General features: G+C 44.8%; 1 protein-coding gene across 9 annotated transcripts in view; it reads right to left on the reverse strand.

Annotated features, from left to right (window-relative positions):
• LOC119457011 (disco-interacting protein 2-like) overlaps positions 1-27504 on the reverse strand; it is a 272844-nt gene that overhangs the window by 33514 nt on the left and 211826 nt on the right. For 7 of the 9 annotated variants that reach the window (XM_049665093.1, XM_049665092.1, XM_037718858.2 and 4 more), the window contains 3 exons: positions 15433-15565; positions 14792-14815; positions 7537-7730 (listed from right to left, as the gene is read on the reverse strand). In XM_049665093.1, the coding sequence (XP_049521050.1) occupies positions 7537-7730; positions 14792-14815; positions 15433-15565 (351 nt within the window). The remainder of the gene's footprint in view (positions 1-7536; positions 7731-14791; positions 14816-15432; positions 15566-27504) is intronic. The other 2 variants (XM_049665090.1, XM_049665089.1) reach the window with 2 other exon arrangements.

Genomic DNA, 27504 nt, shown 5'->3' on the forward strand with positions numbered 1-27504 from the left:
CATTAACTTCACTTGTCGCAGCTATAGTATAGAAAAGGGTGTCTTTCTTTATCTGCACCAAATTTTTAACATTAAGGCAACGTGGGGTGACCTTATGTTTACCATACAAGTTTCCATATTGGTAGCTCTATAGATAAGGAACAATTTGTGCAGCTACATGCATACAAAGCTACATCATTTAGCTTTAAATTATTTATCTTTGATGGCTAATGCATTCGAGCAGTTGTATGTCTATTCTCAACTTAATCTAGCTGAATGATGAAATTTTGGTTGACCAAATTCTTATGAGATCTATGTTAACAATAATTTTATTGTCACAGGTTTGCTGGCAGCGAAACTGACTAGGAAAAAAATGTGCAGATCCCATGCACTGTGGGAATCAACGTTATGCAACACATTTGCAGGCAGCTGGCGATGCAGCATTGTTTGGGGTTCCACAATGCGTTACCAGGTTGACCAGTGTATTTGTGTAAATCCGGTATCTGTGTGTGTGTGACATGAGTATAGTGAACTAGAATTAACACGAGTGCGTGTATTTGACGACAGCAGCAAGACGACGAGAAGGGTAATGACGATTGCATGATTTCTGCGAATGATCGAATTCATGTGAAAGAGCGACATCAAGGCGTGAGATTGGCAAGAAATGCAAAAACTAAATGCTCATGGACGGCAGCACGTGGTATCACTTGGAGGACACAAATGGGCGACTTGACGGCAAAACTGTAGCACAACCTGAAGCCCATTTATAGCCATTCGAATGAGTGCCATGGTGCACGCTTGCCTTGGCCGAGCTGTGATGACACTGCCATAGTGAAATTCGGTGCAGCTTTGCCATACTCAGACACTATGTGCACCAGCAAAGAGCAGGTCTCGATGTTTGATTACGCAGCCTGGCAAGACAAGAAGGGCCGTGTAAGTCCGGTACGAGTTTCGGGAGTAACCAAGAGGCAGCGTAACTGCTGTCTGGTGTTCGGAAATCAGCGCTCGTGGGAAACTTGCTTTCCAATTACTGTTTGAACGGACGCAACCACCACCCGGTGTTCTGCTGCCAAGATGCCGGGATCTTCTTATGCATGCCACCTGGCTGGAGCGCTGGTAGCATGCTAGAATCAGAGGCAAGAGTAGGATTACGAAGCTGGAATGACGATGCAATGACCATCGCGGCATCATAAACACGAGCCAGTCATCAGCCCAAGGTAGTAGACAACTTGGTCCACTGGGGTGGGCATAAGTTCTTGTCATGGTAATAATGTAATGCCGTGCATGCATGCATACATGACATGAATTTATGGCATTCTTGTGATGCATGTCATGACATGTTATTAATGTCATGCATGCATGTCAAAACAAGTGTATGACGTAATAGTTCAGCGGAAATCCGCTAGGTGGAGATAAGTAATTCAAAAGAAACTGAGACATCCACCCAAAATGTAGCAATTGCTACAATGGAAACCCAACCGGGTTCCTCGAAAGAAAGCCTCGCAGTTGAAGAAAAATTCGTCCTGGTCCGGGACTCGAACCCGGGCTCGAACCCGGGTTCGGCTGCCCCGGAAAGGTGGTGGTCCTGGGTTCGAGTCCCGGACCAGGACGAATTTTTCTTCAACTGCGAGGCTTTCTTTCGAGGAACCCGGTTGGGTTTCCATTGTAGCAATTGCTACATTTTGGGTGGATGTCTCAGTTTCCCTTTAATGTCAAAACAAGCATATCCAGAATATATCAAGTTAAGAAAATGCATGTCATGTCATTCAATCCATTAACGTCATGACATCTCATTTAGGATATTGATGTCCTGCCATGCATGTAACATCATTCATGTCATGATTGTCATTCATGTCAGACGCATTTTTTAACAAGTTCTGCATCAGGATATCCATGACGTGAATGAAATGACATGCATCACATGAATGATATGACACGAATGTCATCGCGTTCCGTATAGACGAGTTCATTTCTTTACCGGTGTATGTATCGGTATACGTGTGATGAGACATGTGTGCATGAAATGACACGAACGACATGGCTTGACATGTTCATGCACGTCTTGCCATTAATGTCATGGCATGACGTACATGATGTCATGCAATTCATGGCATGACACGCATGTCATTCATATATATATATATAGTGTAATGAAGAGAAAGAGACGCGCTTAGACTCGCGCAGTCGGACTGCGGGCGCTACAGGGCGAAGACGACGAGGCAGAGAATTGAACAGCCGGTCCAGTGAACAGGTGCTGTCTCTGTGTCTCCTTTATTACGTTACAACGGTGCACTCGACAACGAACATGCCTTAAGGCGTTCCAGCCTTAAGTGTTTCCTCGCGCGGTTCTTCATCATGCCGAGTCCCTCCTGCCCAGGAACCCCGTACATGCTTCCTGAGGTATGGAGCCCGCCACCCTACCACCATCGCACGTACCCACTGCACCATCCAGAGACGGCACCCAAGCCTCCTCGGCGGCTCTAGGACAGGGATGTTCCGATAACCTCGTCCACACCATCGCCAAGCTGACACAACAGCTCCAGGTTATGACGACTGCCTTCGCATCCATCAGTTTTTGCATCCTGCCTGGGAACGCCGTCCAAGCTTCCCTGTAGCCGGCTTTCGAGGAAATACCGGAGTTTCGCGGCTTTCAAGACGACGCCATCCTTTGGGTTCACAACATCAATGCCTGGGGTGATCGTCGAGCCTGGCCTGACCACACAAGATGGCTGGTTGCAGTGAAACGACTTTGCAGTGCCGCGAAGGCATGGAACAACTACAAAGGCATCAAGCAGCGGTCCTGGCCTGCATGGAGTGCAGCTCTGATAGCTGCTTATGGCCCGCTCACGTATGCCTGTGACGAGTCCGGCCAGCATTGCTCTTCAGCCGGAGCTCCTGAGGTGCACCACCTTGACGCGGCAGTGGTGCCCAGCAACGCCTGGACAGAGAAGTCTGCCCGCTGCCCAACCGCAGACACCGGCTCACCGGGTATCGCCATTGGCTCTACCGAAGACGGTGGGAAGCGCATGGCGACCATCGCTCCTACTTCGGCATGGCCGTCTACGCCAGCCGATCTTCTGCGACTGCAACACCGCGAAGCTCAGGAGCAGAACAATCTCGCCACTGCAGCTGCACCCAACAAGGTTTTGGCCGAGAGGCTCTAGGCCTGCCCCGCTGTCTCGGACTCTGCTTCAGCACCCGGCACCACACCATCACTGCCAGAGCCCGAGATGATATCCCATACACTACTTTTGGCGACGCAATCTCCAAGCTCCACACAAGAACCTTAACTCCCGACTTCAAAGCAGCCATTGGCCGAACACCACTGGGCAACAGCAAGAGACCCACAAAAGACCACAAGCCCAAGAAACCACCGCTTTCGGCGTACACACAGCTGTCTACTGTTTCAAGCATTCACAGACTTGCAACTCCTACTTTCGTGACGCACATTGCAGGCCAGGTGTCTCCTTCCGATGGCACGGCTTCTGACCAGGACAGTTCAATTACACGCAACTTTTTGCCAAGACCTGTCAGGTCGAGCCCCTCGGAGTGCCTTGGACTGGCAACTGCAACACTGCCAAAGCGCAAGTCGTGTCACACATTGGCATGGAAACTCGCCCCATCGTTACCTCGAACACATGGCATACCAACCGAACGCACTGCAAATGACTGCGACCACTGCAACCATCCCTGTTTAGCGAGACAGATGGTGGTTCAGTGTCCGAGACAGCCTGCCACTTTGGCAGCGTGGCGGGTGTAATGAAGAGAAAGAGACGCGCTTAGTCTCGCACGCCCGGACTGTGGGCGCGAACAGGGCGAGGACGACGAGGCAGAGAATAGAACAGCCGGCCCAGTGAACAGGTGCTGTCTCTGTGTCTGCTTTATTACATTGCAATATATATATACACATCGTTAAAGAAATGACCATGATGGCATCATGTCATTCATACCATTTATGTCATGACATACATGCCATGACATACATGCCATGACAAGCATGTGATGTCATTGGTGGCATGACATGAGATGCGCATGCATGTCTTGCCATACATGTCAGGATGCACATGACATGTAATGCAGTTTCTGTTATTTATGTCATAACATGCACGTCATTAATGTCATGACAGACGGACGGACAGACGGACAGGCAGACAGATAGACAGACAGACAGATGGATGGATACACAGATGGATGGATAGATAGATACTCAAATCTAGACTCGATAGAGACTCAAATAGAAACTATACTCAAAAAGCCTGAAGTTTGTGAAGAATACTTTACATTAAAAAACCCCTATAAGAATTATCTCACTGCCTACCCCCACCTTTCATCACCTTGCCAGTGTCATTGATAGCATGGCACAACGAGCTGGTGCCTTGCAGCTGGCCTGCTTTCGTTTCTTTCTTCTGTTCTTTAAAGCTAATAGCTTTCTTTGGCTCTATTGTCCATTTTGGTGGTCGGAGGTTGCTGGTCCGAGGTTGGAATAAAAACGCCAATGCAAAGGAAATGCGCCTTTGCATTGCGGGGCACATTCATTGCTGAACACCAACTGTCATAGTTCTTTCAGATGCATGTGCTGTCCAGCAATGCTACAGACACAGATGTGCTAATTAACAGCTCTGTTCTCTACGGAATTATGCAATGAAGTAACAAATGCTACATAAATATCCTCATTGCAACAAATGCATGTCGTCTAGCGCACCATTCCTGTAATAAAGTGATTAGCTTTCTTGAAGCATTTGGCTATTTGCTTACATTAACAATCATCATTAAGGATTCCTGCACATTTTTTTTTTTTTTTGACAAGCATTCCCAGAGTTTTATTATCAGTGGAAGCAAACACTGACAGCTGAAAATTGAAACAGTTATAGCTCAAAAGATAAACAAAATATTTCCTTGTGATGTTGATGGGCAACAACCTTCCCCTTTGTCATGTGACTACCAGATTTAGTATTATTTGAAGAGTTCTCTTTCTTATAATAACCATACTTTGGGGCTCCAGACGGTACTTCTAACACATTGCTCTGCTGGTACACTGTCTTCTGACAGCCATCTATTGCATATGTGCCCTCCCCTGGCTGTGCCCCTGATACCTTTAATTTCGCGCAATTATATGTCGCTTTGAATTTGCCAAACAACATTTTACATTCTTGTTCTGCACATCATTCGTGACGTGAAAATAGATTGACATTGCCATAACGCATGTGGCAGCAACTATACTAGCTTTGACAGATGGCCTTCATTTTGCTGTGGCAGGAGCTGTTGGTAACTCATTCGACTGTTTCTTCCTATCAGCTAGCTGGATAATATAATGAACAAAGCAGTACTACATGAAAAATAGAGACAAATATCAAAACACTCCAATTGAAAGCAAAAGGAGCGAGGACTACACTACACAGAAAATGCTCCCACACATGTGTTGTCGTTCTTGACATGCATGGTGTCCACTACAGTGGACAATTTAGAAAATGTGTTCCACAGAAAGCAATTCGCCTCACTCAGCCACAATATTTACAGATCTTTCCCCCGAAGGTTTCTTCTCTCCTGTATAGACAATTATATTGATGCGAAGTAAGCTGCCCATTACAGGCACAAGATCGCCAGAGAGAAGACGACGAAGGACGCAGGTGTGCACGTGTTCTCTTGAGTGTTGGCCAACATTAAAGAAGGCTGCTCTCCTTCGGCGAGTTCGAATTATCTTCGTGACATTTTACTGGTGGAGGTGCTGGGTATATGCCGGAGACGCAGCGTACCCCTGACTCATCCCCAGTGAGTAGTCCGGGAGAGATTACTCCTGTGCACGTACGCACCAGCCACCGTCTTCAAGGGCTCCAACCTGAGCACGATCTGTTGCCCCATCGTATCCGGACGATGAACCTGAGCCCACAGCCTCCTGCCGCTGCGGCTGTCCGCCAGCGCAGATCATCTTCAACCAGCCACAGACGCCGATTGCATTCCACGCAGATACTACTGAGGACTAGCTTCTCGAAAGCACTAAACTTACTCCAAGAATCACAGAAATTTTTCTACTGTAGTGGACCGCATGCAACAAAGGGTTAAGTACTGCTATTCTACCTGATGATTGCTACATGCCTTGGGTGGTGGCTGTTCACAAAAAAGGCAGTAGCCAGCAGGGCCGGTATTTTGTAGCTATGCCTTTCTGGTAATAATGCCTTTTCGCGCTTATCGCGCTTTGTCAGTGGTCAGAGCGACGGTCCGTTCGCGTTATCAATGGGATCAGCCGGCCGTGAGCGGTGGATGATAAGACTAGTATAGAATAAGTCATAAGGCATCGCTACAATATCGTAGCCCAGAAAGAAAACTACAGAATGACTTCACAAACCTACGTCTGCTGCAATATACTGAAGAACAATATCGAACACTTCAATTAAATAGTTCTTTTGAAAATAACAATTTATTTCAGAATTTCAGCATGGTTTCTGTAAGTGGTTATCAACTATAATATGCTGACAATAACCATCATCCACAAAATGGCCTTGGTGTTAAATTCTTCATGTAAGATTGATTCATTATTATTTTATTTCAGTAAAGCTTCTGGCCGTGTTCCGCTTGGCAAGCTTCTCAGAAAACTTCAGTCTTCCAAATTTCATTTTGAACTGAGTAAGGTTAATACTTATTTAGCAGAAAATCAATGGCTTCTGCTCTATGTTTTTGTATGTTACATAAGGCGTTCCCTAAGGTAGTGCACTTGGCCCCATTCTATTCTTAATGTACATTAACAATATAACTTCAGCCATAGACCTGAGTGTCCACAAATTATTGACAAATGACTACATCATATTTCGGAAGATGGTGTCCCATAAAGATAAACCAGTTTAAATGACAGTTTTGCAGGCATCTACGAATGGCATTCGGAATGGTAGATGAGATTAAATTAAGAGAAAATTGCATAACTACGTGTCACAAACAAAAATATCGATTTGATTTCAACCCACCGTGCTTGCTTAGTGGCTATGGTTTTGGGCTGCTAAGCACGAGGTTGCGGGATTGAATCCCGGCCACGGCGGCCGCATTTCGATGGGGGCGAAATGCGAAAACACCCGTGTACTTAGATTTAGGTGCACGTTAAAGAACCCCATGTGGTCGAAATTTTCCTGGAGTCCCCCACTACGGCGTGCCTCATAATCAGATCGTGGTTTTGGCACGTAAAACTCCATAATTTAATTTTTTAAATTTGATTTCACTTACACTATTAATGCATTCCGAACTAAAATTCTCAACAATTGCATTCTAAACCAAAACAGAGGGCTTCAGATATTGGAAGCAAAAAGACGTAAAAACATGACTTGGTGCACTAATAACTTCATGAATTATAGCTATAATACATGAAGACATTATTCTATAGAAGGCCCATAGAAAGCCTCATCCAAACCAGTTCACCATGAAACATGTGGAGTGATAGACTTCATTGATAGTACTAATAATTGCACAGCTTTTTCAATGTTGTCTACTCAGTACTAAACATAGTTCGGACTGCAACTGCTGTGATAGTTTCTGTGTGAACAACTAGGTAGGAGAGTGTAAGGAGTACCGCACCTTGGCATTGAGCAGAGTGAAGACAGCATGGTCAGCTGTGGTAGTGGCCCTCCAACGCAGGATTTCTGAGATGAACTGGTACTTGCGGGCAGTGTCACTGTCCTCGTCAATGATGCCAATGTCCCGTCCTTGGGCCACAGCAAGTCGCACACCTTGCACCATGTTGCCCACCATCACAGACGCCGGGCCCACTTCTGGAAAGGAACAGCCCTTACCACCTCCCATGCAGATGCACTGCACCCACTAAAACAGCCACCACATACTCAGCACCCAAACTAGAGGCCAGTTCACAGCTGAGCAGGCATAAGTCACAACCAAAATCTACAAGATAGCACATTTCAAGTTGCAAAGACTACTGCAGAAGCAAAAGACTAGATGTTGACAAAAGTCAATAGACAAGTTAATACAAATAAAGCACTATAAACATTTTGCCAGCTGACAAATTGTGTTTGAAACATTTTAATTGTATCTGGAAGAGAAAAGTAAATGAAATGAAAAACACCTAAAGCTATTAAAAGTATTCAATACAAAATTTTAAAATTATATAAAGGATCTGTTTGTGCCTCCAATAACTGTATAAGGGTGAAATTGTTTACAGACAATTGCAACATTTTTTATGCCATTAATTCTACAAATGACCAAGTAACTTTATTAAATCTTCCAACTCCTGGTGGGTAGGTGTGAAAACAGAGCTAAGTAGTAAACTATCTGAGCAATCACAATCATAAAAGAAATTTGTAACTTATGTGAATCATCACTTACAACAATGCTCGATTTTTTATAAAAGCAACCCTGCACAATTATTAGAATAACGCAAAGCTACTGAAATGTATTTCTCGTATTTTAAAGTGTAAGTTACATGCGCAAAAGTTTGGCATATCTATGGTTACATATGCCCCTTCCTGCATCAACCCAGAGGACCTAGAATGCAGGAATATGAACAGCTACTGTCAAACAACCTTTCAAATTCTTCCTATTCATATCTAATCTCCAGCAAAAAGAGTGAGAGAAGGAAAAAAAAAAAAACTCATGTTTGTTGTACAATCTGCACACATTTAATTTAATGCCCTTCATTGCTGGCTTGATACTTTTCAATATTGAGGGATGAAAAATTTGATACTATTTTATAATCACTCACCAGCAAGAAATAAAGTACTTTCTAGATGCCATTCTAGAATTCTATGCATTATTGGATTATTTTTACTATTAAATATAATTTACAAAAAATGCTTTTCTTTTGGTAGAACAAAAGAGGCAAAAAAATTGGTGTACCATTCTTCTATCTAGAAAGACATCCCATAGTTAAATATCAAGGGAACCTGCTGTCATGTAGTGGATGAGCGAGTGTGACTAATGCAGAAGTCATGAAACAAATTCTAAAATACAGAGTGAAGTTGTTACTAAAGAAAAAAATTACTGACACAGATGGGGATACTATGAACTTGGCAGGACTATACAAAATGATATTCATTATAGCAAGCACAAAACTTCACCCAAAAATTTGCATGGCAATCAATAGTGATATTGCATAATGAGAAGGCAGTAGTAATAAAGACAATATGCAGTTTTACCCAGTAGTGAGAATACAATGCATTTTGAAACATTATAGAATTATGCTAACATGTAAATTTACAATGTCAATTAAGACAGAGCAGAATTGATAACATTAAAGAAACTAAGATTAGCAAACCTTCATTAGTGTGAGGTAGACAAACGTTCAAATTAAAGTTATGGGCAAAGAAATGCAATGTGAGGGATGTTTTAATATCAAAGGTTTGGAACTCCATAAATTTATGCCACCAAAATTTAATGGTAAGTTACTTTAGTTCTGACTTTCAGTAAAGTAAGCTTATGGTACACAAACTTGAATAATGCTCTTTAATGTGATCCTTAATGTTATGATTTCGCGTGGCAACAGTGACAAAATAGTTGCTTTTCATCTACTGTCACGCACGCTAATGACAGCTTTCTACACCTTACCATTCACAAGGTGAACAAAATATGGCTATATACCATATTTTCCAGTGTATAAGTCACATTTTTTTTTCTCTGAATTTTTCGTCGGTGCATCTTATAGAACGTCTTATATACGTGTTTTTCCCCCCCAGAAAAACTGCCGTAACAATTAGATGGGATGCTACGGCCACGTGAAGCGCGCTAGGTTGACCTCCTCTGGCAGTTTCTATGGGTTGTGTGCGCGCTATGTAAGTACCGGGTTCTCGTGATCAAGTTGCCGAGGGCCTTACGAGAAGGACGGAGCAGCAACGTAAGCGGCAGCAGGCCGACCGCGAGTTGACCGACCCCCAAGTCGTCGCATCTGCAGATCGCTTTCAAGATACGGCGGTGCATGCCGCTGCGCAAACTACGCAGTTGCTACCAGAGTACAAGTCACCCCCCTCTCCCTCCCGCGCTGCCTTCCCGCTTTCCTCCCTTGTGTGCGATTCGGCTCACCGTCGCAAGCTTTCACTCGCACATACAGCATACGACGCATGGGGACGATTTTATCGCCCCTTGGACTTCATACGGAACATTGTGGCGACCGTGACGGCAGAAATGCACCTGGAGTGTCCACATCACTGCTATTGCAATTATATAGGAATGGCACCCATACGCATGCGCGTGACTCGTGTTCACGAAGTGAAACATGACTAATTTTGTGAAGTCGCTTATCGAATGAACAGGTGCATCTTATATACGTTTTTTTTTCCCGGAAGAACTGCCGTTTTGAGGGGGGTGCGATTTATAGACCGGGAAATACGGTAATAAGTGTACCATCTTTATGTCCAAGTGCAATTTAAACCCATCCATGATTGTGAATATTATTTATAGATTCCAGCGCCTCCTTTGTGTAACTCTGCTATTTTATGACTAGCTATGTTTTCTGAATGTGGCTTTTGACAGAAAAATCTGACTTAGCCCGGTTTTCATAAAACCTGATTGGGATTCAAAAATTGCATACAATCTGGTTTTACCCCCCTATTTGATGGCAAACACAGGTAGCTGATATTCAAGTCTAGATTAGGATGAAGGAGTGGGCTTAGGCAAGCCATGTAATGAGTAAAGCAGATAACCTGATTAACAGAATGGGCGCCAAGGGAAGGAAAAAGTAGTCAAGGATGGAAGAAAATAAGGTGGGTGACAATATATTTTGAAATTTGCAGACATAGGATAGAGTTGGCTGATGCAAGGCAGCAGTAATTGGAGATCAATGTGAGAGGCCTCTGTTACTGCAGTGGACCTAAACAGGCTGATAATAACGATGATGATGAAACAAAAACTAAGGGCTATTTCCACTGCATTTTTACACCATTTGGGGCTTATCTTGCATGCACTTACTTTATTTTAACACTGCACACCCGGTACTTTCATGTCACAAACATAAAGTTCCTCACAGGAAAGTATTAGGAGTGCAGAGATAAAGAAAGGAAGTGCACGCAAGATAGATGATGAGTATTGTTTGGGGACAAGATAAGCTCCAAATGGTGTAAAATGTCTTTAGAGTGTACCTTGTAATTTGCACTATGACAGCAAGAGGACACATTCATGAGACAAGCAAGGAGGCGAGATAAGTGCTAGTCCCATTTCCTTTTCTGTCTCATGAGCCACACATGACAAAATCCTTTCACATCACTAATGCTTACTCAGCAACATACCCAGTGACATAGAAAATGGTTCTCTGTTTCCACAGAGACACACAAGTTGCCACAGGTGCAGTAAAAGTGACCACATCCTATCTTCATAAAAATGAAGTCAACTGTGCATACTGCAAGATCTTAATAGAGCTACATTTTATCAAATGACTCATAGTGCTATGTAAGCCTCTTATCGAGCACACTTCTTTTCATTGGTTATTTTAATGCCAAATAAAGCAAGCTGAACTGTGAACTGGCCTTAAAAAAAACCAATATTTGTGTCAGGAAAGCACATGCCCAGTTTGCTTTTTTTTTTTTTTTCGCACAACCTTTGCTACTAAGACAAAAAATGCAAAAGCCACTAGCAGAAAGAAGCCAGATAAGGAAGAAAAAAGTAGAAGCACACCAGCATGCACACTCACATACATACACGCATGCAGAAAATATTAGAAATGAAAGCAAGTTTTAACAGAAACTTGTGTTTCAAGCATCAATACAGAAAATTGTGATCATACTAAGTTAGCTCAGAGCCTGATTCTCTGAACTACTTTTAATTAGGCCACTATGTAAGGAATAATAATTCATGTGGTGGTTGTCACCACTGTTCGCATTATATGTATCCTATTTTAATAAATAGGAATGTTGAAGTAAAAGCCCCGCCGTGGTAGCTTAGTGGTTATGGCGTTGCACTGCTGAGCTTGAGGTCGCGAGTTTCATCCCAGCTGTGGCGGCCACATGTTGAGGGGGGTGTAATGTGAAAATGCTTGTGTACTTAGGTTTAGGTACATGTTGAAGAACCCCAGGTGGCCAAACTTAATCTGGAGTCCCACATAATGGTGTGCCTCAGTTTTGGCACGTAATACCCCAGAATTTTTAATTTTTTTTTTAATGTTGAAGCAAAAGGTAAAAACAAGAAATGAAACAACTGCAAATGAAAAGAGTTCCAGGTGCTGTCAGCACGTGCCTTTTCATTGCCTCACATAAAGTATGAGTGCTTCAAGTAAACCTAGCAACCACCCAAGAATTAGCTGTTGGTACAATGCAGCCCCTCTGCAGGGCCCAGATGAACGAAGAAATATTTAGGAAAAACTTAACAATTTACAAGTTACAAGTTTTGCTTTAGATTTGCTTTAGAAATTTTTTAGGACAAGACTTCAGTTTAGCATACTCGTCTCTGTAGCTGCACAGTGCCAACTGTAGCGCTTGCTCTCTACAATTATTGAGATGCAGTAAGAAACTCAAATGTTTAAATGCTGTGCAGGTACCTAGCAAGCTACTGATTTATTGAGAACAGATTACAAGTCGCAAAAAAAAAAGAAAGAAATGCTGCACTTTTTTTGTAGCATAACCATGCATAGATGGCCCTTATACTAAATGTAATTTGCGAACAAACTGTTCACAGCCATAATCGGCAAAATATACTGCACAAATCAAGTTGCTGGAAAAGTTTTGGTGTGAACAAGTCAATGGCCATTGCGCATTATTTTATTCAGTACATTTGAGTAGTACTGAATATATTGAAGCAGGAGGGATCCTGCTGTGAGACAACAGCAAAAGCACTGCCATGACACGAGCAATGAGCAGCTGCCCAAACAATCAGCTCCCCTTTTTAGCCTAGCCTTCCGAGACGTGAACACTACTGAAAAAAATTGCTTTGTGCACGCGTGGTTTGCATGATTTGTGTGGCATCATTGCTTAGGTGTGGAGGGTCTGTAAAGGAGCATAATTTTTTGCTGTGACTGCAAAAGTATTTTACAACCACTTTTACTGGTCAAGAAAGTCCACAGCTATTTCTATTCCTATCATATCATATTCCTATCATATCAACCTATTAGTGGAGAATGATGAGCTGGCAAGTGAACTTGAAAACAAGGGCAGCAAATGGTGTCATGCCATTTGTTCAGAACACATAACCAAGCAGAGTGCTTGAGTTCAGTGAAGATCACAGTTCTGAGAGTGCTCTGCAAATTCTATCTAACAGCCAGAATGGGCAACACAATTGGCCGAGATATATATTAACACTAGTACACCACTTCCCAGTAATTCCACTGCACCAGGGCAAGAACCATATGTACTCTTAAGTGCATACAGCCATAAGAACCTTATTCTTTTTTTATGACATACTCGTGCAAAGTTTGGTTTTCTGTCGAGATGATGATGAAGGCAAAGTACAAGTCACAGTCACACAAAGAGGGCTGTTGTGTAGAAACAATGTATCTTGCTCTAACAAAAAACTAAATTAGCCATCAGGAATAGGGTCATCCCTGCTCTTCTTTTAATACTGCTGCTAAATAAAAATGTATGGATGTGTACTCCTCATGCAAAATAAATGTTAGCACAAACCATTGAAGTGTTTGCTTGTATGTCAGATTAGTCATTCTTAGTGTGCGTAAGGTCCACAGGTTTTGTCTATGAACCTCTGTATACCTGGACTGACGCACAGCAATTCACAGCAGTCAGATTGTTCATTCGCATGTAGTTTGACACTTTACAGTGTGCCATAAACACATACCTGCAGCATATTTACACATACACATTTACTGATACAAATGCCATGTGTATACTAAAATGCGACAGTATCCCTTCATACTTTATGATCCCAAAGCATTCTACTAAACAAGCTGATGGTCCTCCTATTCGTTCTAGTAGTAAGTCATGCCAAGCTTCTTTGCCATATTATCAGATAATATACATGCCCTCGCTCATTCCTATTCTCCTGCTAGCACAATGCGAGGCTTCATTTTACATGTTCATTGTAGTAGGTCCACATAAATTAACTTGTATACCGCTCATATGCTCGCTTTCAATGACCACTGAAACACAATGCCATTGAAATCCTTGTGCCTAATTGGCTGATTTGTGCAAGATCATGGATGGCACCTAATAATGCCTCATGGATTTTAATAATCTTTGATTTCAATCATCCTAGAAAGTGCATACATGACAGTGGTATAAAACTGATTCATTATATCGATTTCAGCCCTTTCAGTTTCACATTCTACTGTTCATATCACAGCTTTTAGCATTATAATGCAGTGTTTCATATTTTGGTGTGTCAAAAAGATGAAAAATTTTGAGAAGCATTGGCCTAAGTGATAAAAAGGTCATTAGGTAAGCTCTTAGCAAGATCCAAAGTACAGTTCGCTGGTGGAGAAAAAAAACACAAACAACACCTTTTAATGCAGGTGAATAAAGACTGGCAATTTAAGTGCACATGGAATACCATAAGCCATAAATATAATTTTTATCTTAATAGGAATCAGATGTTGCCATGCCCATAGATGTTACCAATCATCATACAATCAGATGTTACCTGCCAATAGCGAAAAGGCATACAATACTCCTCACAGACAGCACCAACAGCCATGAAAACACACTCGCAGCGCCCAGCATGATAGTTATGAAAACTTGTAAGGACGACAATGTGCAGGTGATAGTACTGAGATATGGCTTTCATGACTAAGGTTAGAGCAGAGCAGTACAAAAATGACTGGCGCGTACACACACACACACACACATACACACACACGCAAGCAACAAAATCAAGTGGCAACAAAGGAAAATAAAATGAGCCAAGCCATTCCATGCGACACAATGTGTGGAAGAAAGGGGGACAACATTACTTGGAGAATCTTGTGACAGGTCCGCTGGAGTGCATGACAAATAAAGGTACTTTGTCAGTTTCACAAGGATCAGAAAAACAAGAGTGCACACACGCTTACTTTCACAGATGGATATGAGGCAGACACATGGGACAATCTGTTACTACACAAGGTGAAACACCAGTGTTAACAGCAAAGAGCACACACCTAGTCACAAGACAAAATGCTACCGTGTTCTTAGAGAGGGGTGGTAAGTGATAGATAATATGAAGTAAGGATCGAGGAACACTTTTAGGGAATGCAGAGGGAAAAGGCAAATGACCTAATGTCTTCCTGGCCTAGCAGAAATGGGTAAGAAAAGGAGTATGAGATGATGGTCTCCCTAGAAGCCAACAGTGCATCAATGTTCCACTGAATTATCACAAAGAGAGGCAGGACACAATCCTTAGAGGATTCAAATGCTCCCAAATTTGGCAGGTCAAAAAAGAAGCTGCTGAGCCAAATGGGGTGACTAAGCAAGCCACAGCTAGAGAGAGCAGCTGAGATAAGCAGAGCACCGTAAACCACGCAAATGAAGCCATCCCACAGGGAATGTAAAAGCTGTGCATGCAAAGCCTGGCGCAAGCAGTTAATAGCTGTGACGATGAAGAAGTGGCATTTACCTGGGTGCACTTCACGGGGCTTTGGCAAGTTGGTGACACATGTGTGTGGGCACATGAGCACATTAGCTGGGTGCAGGCTGCCTTCAAGAAAACGCCTCTTGGTTTCAGGCAGGTGGATGCCACCAAGTGGCGTCTGTAAAAGATTCCAAGACACCGAGCAGCATGGGCATGTCATCCATCAGGTTCATCGCTATATCACCAACAGCAGAAAAATCTAGCTATATAGTCAGTCAATTATAGGACATACTGACATTCAGACTTTAACATTTAAAAAAATGATATTATGGGGTTTTACATGCCAAAACCACGATCTGATTATGAGGCACGCCACAGTGGGGGACTCTGGAAAATTTGGACCACCCAGGGTTCTTTAACATGCACCTAAATCTAAGTACATGAGTGTTTTCCCATTCTGCCCCCATCGAAATGTGGCTGCCGAGGCCGGGATTCAATCCCGCGACCTCGTGCTTAGCAGCCCAACACCATTGCCACTAAGCAACCACTGTGGGTACTTTAACATAGGGCTGTTACACACTCTATAGAGCCAATGTCCCAAGCAACCACGGATATCCGTGGGACGTCCGCAACAAGTCCGAACGTCCATCCTTCTAAATATCCATCATAATTGCACTCATAATCTGAGTTATATTTGCAAGGCAAAACGAGTAGCTGACGCATCCTTGAAACTTAAGATGACCCTTATGAACAGATTTTAATATTTTGGCAAACCACTGCAGCATGAATCGTAACTAATCTCAAAGGCTATGCTTTCACTGGCTGCATGAGCAATACGCCATAGATGCCACGTACTGGTAGACAATGTCTAAGGCTATCCTTTTGATAGAATATTGCTATTTGAATTCAGCGGAAGCGATTTCGGAGCCGGAATCATATCATAGACGTTTGGTTTTTAGACGCCACTTATTCCCAAAACAAGTAGTTATATTTCAGTGTTTAATTTTGATTTGTTTGAAAACCTTGGAAACGCATGCTGTTCGACGACAGTGGATCGTCGACGACAGTTCGACAATCCAATCCAAGTTGCAACCATCGTCCCATCATTTTAATGGCGGTGAAGCGCTGGTGAAATGTCAGTTCGTTTGCCATCTTCACAGCCTGCCCGAAGTCACCTGCTCAGCTATTGAGGTATGACAGCTACATCGATCTCTATTTGAGCCATTTGAGTATCTGTACGTGTTTTGTTCACAGGTGCCATCAAGCCCTAAAGTGAGGGGAAAGCCATACACGCAAAAGACTTTGGATCTCGGATCTCGCGCCGGCAGCTAGCAGTCAATAGCCGGAAAAATCGCAAATCCAGAATGGTGCAGCGGTGCATGTATATGTACATCGCATACATGCGTTAACATGTGTTGTTGTCCTATTCAGTGCGAATGTTTGTGTGCCTTGCAATGTTTGCTGTTGTATACAGAGGCAGCATCAGAATTTAGTGCAGATTGTAGCATGACGCGAACCCCGACCTCGGGCCCGGCAGCAATATGCTGTAGCCACTCACTAGCACAGCAGGTATTAAAGATCCTTATAGCATTAAATTAAATGTATTTATGCTTAAAGAGGTCAAAATCATTTACTATTCTGCTGTTGCTAAGTGCAAGTACTGGCTATCCTAATATAAAATTCATTTGTGGTGGACATTTCCGCATCTAATTATGGGTATGTATAATGGCTCTCCCGAAATATTGTTCTTGTAGCCAAAGCACGAAACGTTCGCAGTTCCAAGTGTCATGCACGTAATGTTTTTCTTTCCAAGCTGCTGAGTGAAAAAAAAAAAAAAAGAATGCTCCTTGTATGCAAATAATAAATTTTAATTATTGGGTAACAATACATAAATTACTCGAACTAGCCGAAGTGACAGGGCTTTCTGTGTTGAAACATCCCATCTTTATGAGTTTGCAGGTGTGCCACTGTTTATGTTTTTCATATCTTTGAAAATTCGTTCTATTTCTGACATGTTGTACATAACTGTGTTTGAATGATATATTACATTATTCTGTGTAGACTTGTTTATGTCTGTATTAAGTAATCCTCCTTAATCAGCGCAAAATGAGACAAAGGACAACAAAGAAGCTGGGACGAAGACAGTGTTTGTCTTCGTCCCACCTTTTTTGCCATCCCTTGTCTAGCCTATTCTCATACTTTACTGAATTAGGTAAGCCTTGATGCTTACACTTCCACTACACATTGTGCTGTCTCTTTGTGGTTTCTGCCACACGTTTATTCTTGCTTGTGAGTTTTCTAATTTATTCTAAATCATGTATCTATAATGAATCCTCCTAGGGTTTGACAGTACGAAAAAGTAAAATAAGTATGATAATCACATGAGACTTCATTTAGTTGTCTTTCCACATTTGTTAGACTGTTTAACATGTTGAAAGGAGTTTCTATTTTTGTTTTTTATGTCTTCACGGCTGTTCTAACTTCAGTCATGATATCGAGGTCTGCAAATTTCTTTTATATCAGCACGCATATTTATGCTATGAGCAGTATTCATGTGTGCTTTGTGGACCTTTTTAACATAAGGTGGCAGTAAATGATTTGTATTTTGAAGCTGGTGTGGGCGCATTTTTTTTTTGTTTATTTGCAGCATAGCGGCGACAGTGGAATGCATTGAAGCACCTGATCGGTTGTTATACAGTTGAACCTGGATATAACGAAATTGACAAAATCCCGCAAAACTTCGTTAAAAAGAGGATTTCGTTATATGCAGGTTCGGCACGAAAATTCGAAAAAGAAACGCTTACCGTATTTACTCGATTCTAACGCGCCCTTGATTGTAAAGCGCACCCGTTTTCCGTTTTCGTCAAAGCACTCATCCTTGGAATGTCACACCCGGTACTGGATGCGTGGACGCGTGTCGTTTCGCACAAGTGCGAGGCATCGGAAACGAAGAGCGAGCGTCACGATGACGTCGTAGTGTCGTATAGTGTTACAGTAGAACCCCGCTGTTACGTTCCCGGGTGCTGCGTTTTCCCGGCTGTTACGTCGTTTTCGGCCGGTCCCGGCATAGCTCCCATAGAACCCAATGCATTGGTAACCCCGCTGTTGCGTCGCAACTGTGGGACTGTTCCCGCATCATACATTGCGAACTGCCAGCCCGAGCCGGCCCGAGCGGCCATTTTGACTTTTCATGTCGCTTAGCTTGGTGGCTTGACAATGGCATTGGCCGGCCAAAGTGCCGGGGGCAACAACTATGACGTATTTTCGGTTTCCGCCAGCAAAATATGGCCCTTGAGATCCGTATTTGCTATCTAAAGATGGTGTCTGTGATGCGTTGTGGCCCTAAAATTGGTTTTGGCTCATAGATGTTCCACATAAAGTCCAAGGGCGATAACACAGTCGCCGCGCGCCGTATGCTGTATGTGCGAGTGAAAACGTGCGAGGGGAGCCGACGACCGCGTCTAAATCTCGCGCGCGCAAGAAAGAAAAGCTGGGAGGCAGCGCGCCTTCTTCCGTTGCGCTCGAGGCACCGGCGAGGGAGCGAGGGGGGAAAGATAGCGGGAGGCGTTGTACTGTACTCTGGCATCAACTGCTTACTGCACGGTGGGAGCGGTCGCGCGGGCCGTATCTTGAAAGCGATCTGCGTTGGGGCAGAGTCTAGGCAGTGTAGGTGTGTCAGCGGCTCATAGCTTTGTGCGTGATGTGTGTTCTCGGCACCCAGTTTGCGTTGAAGCGATAGACAACTGCACGAAGGTCACTTCGCTCGCTCCTGCAGTGGCGCTTCCACACGCCGCCAGCGTTTGACAGCGCGTGTCCGCGTTCATCGAGTTTGATGTGTCACAGCGTCTGCCAGCGCGTCGGCACAACATCAACTGGAAAAGGAGAGTGCCGGCTTGGCGGGCTAGGCCAGCTGCAGCAAGCGGTAGGATCAGATTTGAATGAAGGGAGGGGGAAAGGTCATGCCCGCGGCGGCTAGATCGCCGGGTCGAGGGGCCTCGCACACGCTCGCACGTGCGCTCGCTTTGCATTCCGTAGCGGCGGAGAAGGTGCTTCCGGTTGCTGCTCGCGCAAAAATGACAAAATTTGAGGTGAAATCTCTAGGTTGTCGGCGGGGAAAATTCGTTATTTCGAGGGGGTCTCCTGCTGCCACTTCGTTACGTAGAGGTCTCAAATACATGTGCTTCTATGGAGTAACGGCGGGGAATAGAAAAACTTTGTTATATCCAGGAAATCGATATATGGAGGTTCGATATATCGATATAATCGATATATGAAGCAGGTTTAACTGTATAACATTGGTTGGGTGCTTGAATGCATTCCACTATTGCTGCTTCAAGGTGTGTTTGTGTGTGTGCGTGCGCGCGCGCACACACACACACACACACACACACAGACATACATATATACACGACACACATATATCGTCCGAAATACGTCAGCCACAGGATCCCATTTTGATTGTCCGATGGATGTACAAATTTGTTTTTTTGGATATCCACTGGACGTTCGATGGATGTCTGTTGGAGATTTGCGGACGTCCACTGGAGGTCTGTTATATCAAAAAGGGATATCCACAGGACATCCGATGGATATCCGTGGTTGCTTGGGGTATATAACAGTGACCCAAATACGGATGCCTAGCACAGTTTCTTTTTTTTCCACGCATGACCGGTAGAAACAGCCAAACTCCTTGAGCATGGCAACCTTTTCAGCTTTCCAAGTGACATTTACACTTGAATATCGCCATAAGGAAACGGGATATAACAAAAGAATGGATATAACAAAGTAAATGTAATTCCACTTGAAATTCCCATAGAGATCTATGTATTTAAAACCTCGTTTTAACGAAGTAAAATTGTTCTGCCAATGGATATAACAAACTAGATTCATCTCTGAAACGAAAAATACTGACCGCTGCGCACCGAGCATATCGCTTTCGGCCGGGTTCCGCATTTGTTCGGCATGGCAGTTCCAAATTCCAGCCTCAAATACACCACCAGTGCCCCCCGTGTTCGGTGCGCGGTCACCGCCGTGCATGGCGGCCGCGCACAAGCAGCACTTCTTGCTTATCGTATCTCTCTCTCTCTGCTGCATGTCGCTGGCGAAGCTAGGTGGCAATCTCCGAGATCGCCACCTAAAAGGCCCCACCTAGCTGCGCCGTGCCACATATTGATGATGCTCATGCGGGGCGTGCTAAAATCCAGTGTCTCCACTTCTCTCTCTCACTGCGGTGCACCACGCTGTGCTGATGCAGCTAGGCAGGATCTCCAAGATTGCGCGAAATAGGCACAAGCCGGCCAAGCCAAGCTGGCGCGTTCACGCAGCGCAGCCGCGGGGCCACAATAAAGCGGTGGATCAGATAGTTTCACTTTCAATGGCTGAATGTGCCGGCGTATGCGTCCGCCTTTCTGGTGCTGTGCCAACTTCTGTCGGCTGTATAGTTCGACAGGTTTGTGAAATCTTGAGAAAGTGAAACTACGTATCTCCGAAATTCATGGAGGTCGCCCGGGAATACCGCCCCAGCTGCATACATAGTCGGTGCACCTTGTTGTGTGCCACGTGCTACTTGAGCACGACAGACTTCCTTTGCATCACAGCGTACTAGATGTTCCCTGCAACTGCATCACTGTTACGCCAGTTTCTCAACAATATGAGCGAGCTAAGTGGAAAGCGGAAGTGAAAGACCATCACATTGGAACATAAGGGCGCTATCGTAATGACTGTCACGTCAGGTGCTAAAATGTCCCGTGTCGCATACGCCGGATAGTCTTTTGTTGTTGTTTTATTGAATTTTCATTGCATACACGGCCGCGTAGTAGTTTGGCAGGCCACAGAGCCGCAGTCTTCTTTGCATGTTCAAAGTTCATACTATTGGACATATACTGCAGTAAAGGGCTATACTCGGTATAATGAAGTTTTCGATATACCAAACTAATTTTGGCTTCCCCTTCAGCTTTGTTATAACAAGGTTCAAGTGCAGTTCATTTAGTTACCAGGCTTAAGAATGCAGCAACTTTGCAAGAACTAACAGGAAACTGTGCAGGTAAGTTTTCATCGAACAGAGGTCTTCCAGACATCACAGTTAAGCTATATGAGTCAAAAGGTTTCCAAATATGGGAACACAAGTTGCCAAAGCTGCTTTTATTGGCCAGCAGTTAATAGTTGGTCAGTGATTAAAAATTAGTGGCAAGTTTATGTGCTCACAGAAAGGAATGTAAATCACTCATGTCACACAAATAAAGCTGTTTACTATTGGAAATGCACAGTTTGCAAGAACACCACCCATTTCTCCATCATGAGGAGCCTTGAATTGCATGTTATGTGAACAAAAAATGCATAGTTGAATAAACAATCAAGTTCGAGTAGATATTATTGTACTTGTTTGCAAAGGCCAAGCAAAAGTGCATTTAACAAGCTTTCTGCCTGCTGGCAGATAAAACACAATAAAATTACAGTTGAACCCACTTATAACAATATTCAACTGCCACGAAAATTCCATTGTTATAACCAATATTTTTTATAACCGGGTTTCATGAAAAAAACAAAATACGGGGATGGCAGAGCTGTTGTGAGAAAACATGGCGGGTAGGCCAGTGCCCCTCCCCACCACCTTCCTCCATCCGGCTGCCGATGGTGTAGACTCGTTTAACCGATTAACTCTGCTTCCTGTGCGCTCCTATTGCGTGTAACAAACCGTGGCTGTCGGCGTTCAAGAATGGCACTGCTATAACAACTGCAAAGAGGGGTCACGGGTGGCAAGTGACATGCGAGTTCTGCTGAGGCATCGCTTTGGTGGCCTCAAAAGGGGCCTTTTAAAAAATGCCAGAAGGCTTCCGCGACAGCCTCTCCAGCTTGAGAAACCCAGAACCAACGCTGGAGCAAGATCACCACAATCATCTCGCCATGTACTTCTTTCACTGGCTTTCACGAGAAAACACCCGATCCGTCAGCTTTGCTTGCTTTGCATGAAGCTTGCAGACATCCTTCAAGGCATCCAGGTGCTCCACGTGGTGCAGTGGAAGGTCCCTCCCAAAAACGAAGCCCCGGAGGGAATGAATCATCCGCAAGGCCTCCTCCAAGGACAACGCTGAGGCAGCCTGCCCTACCGTGTCATAGCCGCCATTGTCGCCGTCACTGTCGCCGTCGCTATCCTTTGCAAGCATGTTCACGACGATCGCCTCATCGATTAGAAGTTCTGATATTTATAATGCATTGTCTGCATGTAGAAACTCTTCGAGACCTGAAGAATCCTCGTCGACCGCAGACCAAATTTCAGGCATCACTTCGTCGGTGGGAGCTTCGCAGGCTTTGTATAAGTCATTGCTGCCTCGGACAAAGCACGCGTTCCTAAAGCAGTTCCGCAAGCACTTACTTCGGACCACGCACCAAAGATAAACTGCTCGGCTATCAATAGACTGATCCTCAAGTCTGGTTGCTCCCTGCTTGCCCGCATGGCCATGTCCATCAACAAGACTAACGTGTTGTTCAGGAGGCGGCGACGATACATCACCTTAAATTGGCGATCACATCGGAGTCTGTGGGCTGCAAGCCCGCCGCCTTGTTTGGTGGCAGGAAAAAAGCTTCCACACTCGAGAGCTTGGGCATGGAGTGGTGGGCACTAGTACAATTATCTAGGATGAGCACCACCTTCCTCTTAAATCACTTGATACATTGATCAAACTCCAAGAGCCACTTACGAAAACGTTCTCGCATAATCCATGCCTTGTGGTTCTGAAGGTAGCATACCGGTACCTGGCAGAACCACAGAAACAGCGGGGATACTTAAAGCAAAGCTTTATATGGCTAGGCGAAATAAAAAAGCATCTGTTCGTCGCCTGTGTACAGAAAACTATCATCATCAGCTTTGGCTCGAGCGTCGTTGTCTTCTGCAGCTGGCTCGTTGGCATCCCTCAGGTTGTGCTCGTGCTTGTGCTCAGCACGAGCTCATGCCACTGCTCCCACGTTCATCGTCGTTGTCTTCTTCCACAGCTGGCTCCATTGCCACTCATCATTCCAGCGTAGAATTTCACTTCTCTTCTGTCGTCGTAATGGGGAGGCCTCGCTTACGGGTGTATGAGCCATTGCTTAAGCGGGTATGAGTTACTCATTGTCTTACGTAACAGACAGATTTAATTTTGAAGCAATTTAATTTCGAATAATTGCAAGCGGCAATGGTGGGCAAACACTGTTAACCACGCCTGCCGAAAAAACTTGAGACATCGAACGCAAGCTACAATGGCGGACTGCGGGCATACCGTCAGCGACGTCGTTCTCTCCGTCGCAGCCAAATGTGTGCGTAACCTCATTTACAAACACAAAGACGTAACAATTAATTTAGAAATACTTTAATGAACCGTCGGGATTAACCCAGTCATAAACACCGGGGCTGCACGTTGTGTGGCACTTGTTGCTCCTGAGTCCGTGTTGGCGCACAAAAACACAGTAAGACACAGCTTGCTGTTTTTGCCATCCTTACACGTGTCTCCTTTGATTGCATGCGTCTTGGATGGTAACATCTGGAAGAACAGTTCTGTTTCGTCGCCATTATATACGTCGGTGTCAACGTAGTTGACAGATGCAGGGCAGCATTTCCTCCACCCACTTCTGCTTCGCCTCCACGTCAAGTGAAGCTCCCTCGCCCGTGATGGTTTTGTAAACAATGCCGTGCCTCTCTTTGAAGCACTGTACCCAGCCAGCCACCTCGCTGGAAGTCCAAATTGTTGATGAGTAGGGCAAATTGCTTCACTTTTGTGGCCAGAATTGGCCCGGTGATAGGCAAGTTCATGGCACGGGCACCGAGAAACCATTTGTAGAGGGCCTCTTCCACCTCCTTATAGGCACCTTGTAGGAACGCGTTTGCACCCGTTGTCTACCGAGTAGTTTTCTTCGTCGAACTTCTCTGCCGAGCAGATGATTGTCGACACTGTCAGTTGAGACAGTCCGCACTTCATCATCAAGTCACACACTTCTTTACCGTCCTTGCAGTCCTTGACGATGCTGCACTTCGTTTCCAAATCTATAGCAGTCTGCTTTCTTTTCACCGGCAACGTTGTGAATTGCCGATGATCAGCGGGCGGATCAGCCATCTCCCGTTTCGGCGGCGAGTGAAACGAGTCGGAGAAACCATGTGGCCAGGAACGACTTCGACACAACCAACAAAGACAAGCATGAGCGGCTTAATCCTTTGGCAGAACTGCACAGAATGAGGGGCCAGTGAGCAACCTGGGAGCAGCGCTGTCAGAGCAGTTGCCGCGGCCCATTCATGTTTCAGAGGGTGGCGCGGCATAGAGCTATGGGAGCAGCCCACTCATGTTCGGAGGGGTAGAAGGGTTAAAGGAGAGGCGCAAGGCGGCCGATGCGGAGGAGGCAGGAAAATAGGTTCTATTGTACGTGCGCATGGCGGGCGAGGGTTCAGCAGCTTGAATTTGTCTTTCTTTTCAAAGATTTCGCATTCCATTAACTTTCGGCACGGACACCCAGCAGGCAGATTTCATTGTTATAATCGATAATGCGGCATGGGGGCATTGTAGTAAGCGGGCTATTTCACCATAGAAAACATACAAAAGTTGACGGTGCAGCAGCTTCTCATTGCTATAACCGATCTATTGTCAAAAACGGTATTGTCATAAGTGCGTTCAACTGTACTTTCCTTTCTTTTCTCCTAAATTTGTTTCTCGGACTGTTCATTTCTTAAATAGGGTGCAATGAGTGAAACAGAAGAGAGGGTGTGTATGCTGAAGTATTTTTGTGAACACAAGTCCATTCAACACCAACAAACAGAGAAGCACAACCAGTGTGGATGAAACCAAAGCTAACCACACAAATTGCCGCATCAAGTGTAGAAGCTACTTCATTAGAAGCAGCTTGCAATTCAGGGCTGATTTCTCAAGATATGCTGATTTCTCAAAGTGTGCTTGAGAAGTCGCATTAGTGTTAGACACAGATTAAAGATTCTTTTCATATCTGTTCACAAAAGTGCTTTTGTTACAAAGGTTCATGCCAAACTGTTACTGGTAGCAAGATGTGTAAGTTCAAACCTAACCATATGAGGCTGCTACCTTGCCTTTCAATGATTTATAAGCTGGCACCTGTTTCAGTTCATCTATGATGACTATCCAAGCATGCGAATAGCATTCTTTTGAGATGAAAATGAATTCAAAGAAATATTAAAGGATTTCTTTTTTCTTTCATTGAAGGGTGCCGTGAACAAGGTTAGGCCCACATTTTAAGACGGCATTACTTTCGGGATTGGCCCATGAAAAACGTTAGATAGCCAGAAAGAAAACTGGCATGACAATGCCAAGAATGCTATTCACAGTAAAATGAATAATGTAACGAATGAGCCAGTATCCTATCGAGCACATTAAGCTACTGCTTCTTAATAAAAAGATAGTTACTCTGGTGAGATGTAAACAATTTTATGATAAATTGTGCCTAAAAAGCAGAAGAAGGAAGGGACCACTGTCAGTGTATAGTTGTTAGGAAGGGCCATACCAGTACCCACTGCCCACTAGGGCATACAACTTGTTTTTCACATGCCAAAAATGTTTCATGTGGTCTAGTAGCATTACCATGGCTTGCTTTGTCTATAGTGATATGGCATCTTTATCAACGGTCTCTTGCTGCACAGCAAACACCTAAGTTCCCATGCCTGCACCGCAATAACAGTCGAGTACACTTACCCCCACACTTTATTGTACAGTGTAGACCGCTTATAACGTAAGTCACGGGAGTCGCGAATATACGCACTAAAAGCGGTACCGCACTATAACCAAAGCAACAATTTTCAAGGCCCGCACATATGCAAAACATGTGCACCGAGCCGCCACGCGTATGCGACAGTCGAGGAATGCGGCTAGAACGTTTGCATTCAATGTACAACCGAATCTCGTTAATTCGAACCAAATCACGCGGCGGCGCCTCCGACCGGCATTGCTCCGGCACCGCCACAGAGTAAAAGCTTAGGGGAGACCCCTCCCGTCGCGCGCGAACGAAAAAAAACAAAAAAAAAAACAATGAGGCGGAAATTTCACCCTCTCTCAAATGGCAAGGTCGCCGATTCTGCATTGCGCCGGAACATGCGTGTACGTGCGGACGTCTCAGCCACGCTACCGTAGCCACGTGTATGAACCCTTCTTTCTCCTTTATGTTTCCTCTACTTTCTAGTCACGTGTTGACCTTGCACGCTGTGGCTACGGCGCAGAGGGAAGCAGTGGTGCTGTCCCAGGCCGGCCAACGAAACCGTCCACGCCGGCAAACTCCCCTTCCCGCTAACGGCAGAAAACGAAACTTCGGGGAGCTGGCGCCGGGCCGACTGGAGCGGCGGCGCCTGCACAGGCGGCGAGCGCGCACGGTGACAGTCGAAAGTGAGAGAGCTACGAGGGAGGGCGAGAGGAGCCACCGAAGCGGCGGAGTTGCCGAGGCGAAATCCGCTTCCCTGCCGCCCTCCTCCCTCACATTCCACGGTCTCCGCATGCCTCCTTCGCCGTGATGTGCCGGCGCCGCCCGCTCCCTGAAGTTTCGTTTACTGCCGTTATCGTGAAGCGAGCGTTGGCCGGCGTTGGCAGTTTCGCGGCCCTCGCTCGCTATGCGCGCCGTGATATTTCACGACTCGCACTCAAGATTCTGGTTTCAGCCTCACTGGCTGTTCGTTCGCACCATGTGCCCTTCTCCTCCACTTCGTCTGTCTTTCTTCCTCGAGCACTCCTTGGGGCGCCCGTTTGAAGGGAGCGTTCGCCCTCTCCGCTGACTTCCGTACTCCCAGGCAGCCGCACTGTAACCGGTATTTCGTTTTCCGCAACTGCACTATAAGCGATACGTGTATACATGGAGTACTATGGGAAAATTAACGGGAGTCTGAAAAGACCGCACTATATCCGGTCCTGCACTATAAGCAGTTACGTTATAAGTGGTCTATATTGTATTTGTTTGTTTTTCTCCTTCCCACCCCCCCTCCTCCTAATTCCTTCGTCTTGTCCCAATAATCAAAGGCTGATGCTCACAGTGCTCACCAATAGCCTTCAAAAGGAAAGCTGTGACCAACATAAATGCCTGTACAGCAATATGAGCTTATACAAACTCAATATAGAAGAATCACACAATGCTGATCATGTGTTG

This window comes from Dermacentor silvarum, chromosome 1 (genome assembly GCF_013339745.2).
Source record: "Dermacentor silvarum isolate Dsil-2018 chromosome 1, BIME_Dsil_1.4, whole genome shotgun sequence".
In the NCBI taxonomy this organism is placed as follows: domain Eukaryota; kingdom Metazoa; phylum Arthropoda; class Arachnida; order Ixodida; family Ixodidae; genus Dermacentor; species Dermacentor silvarum.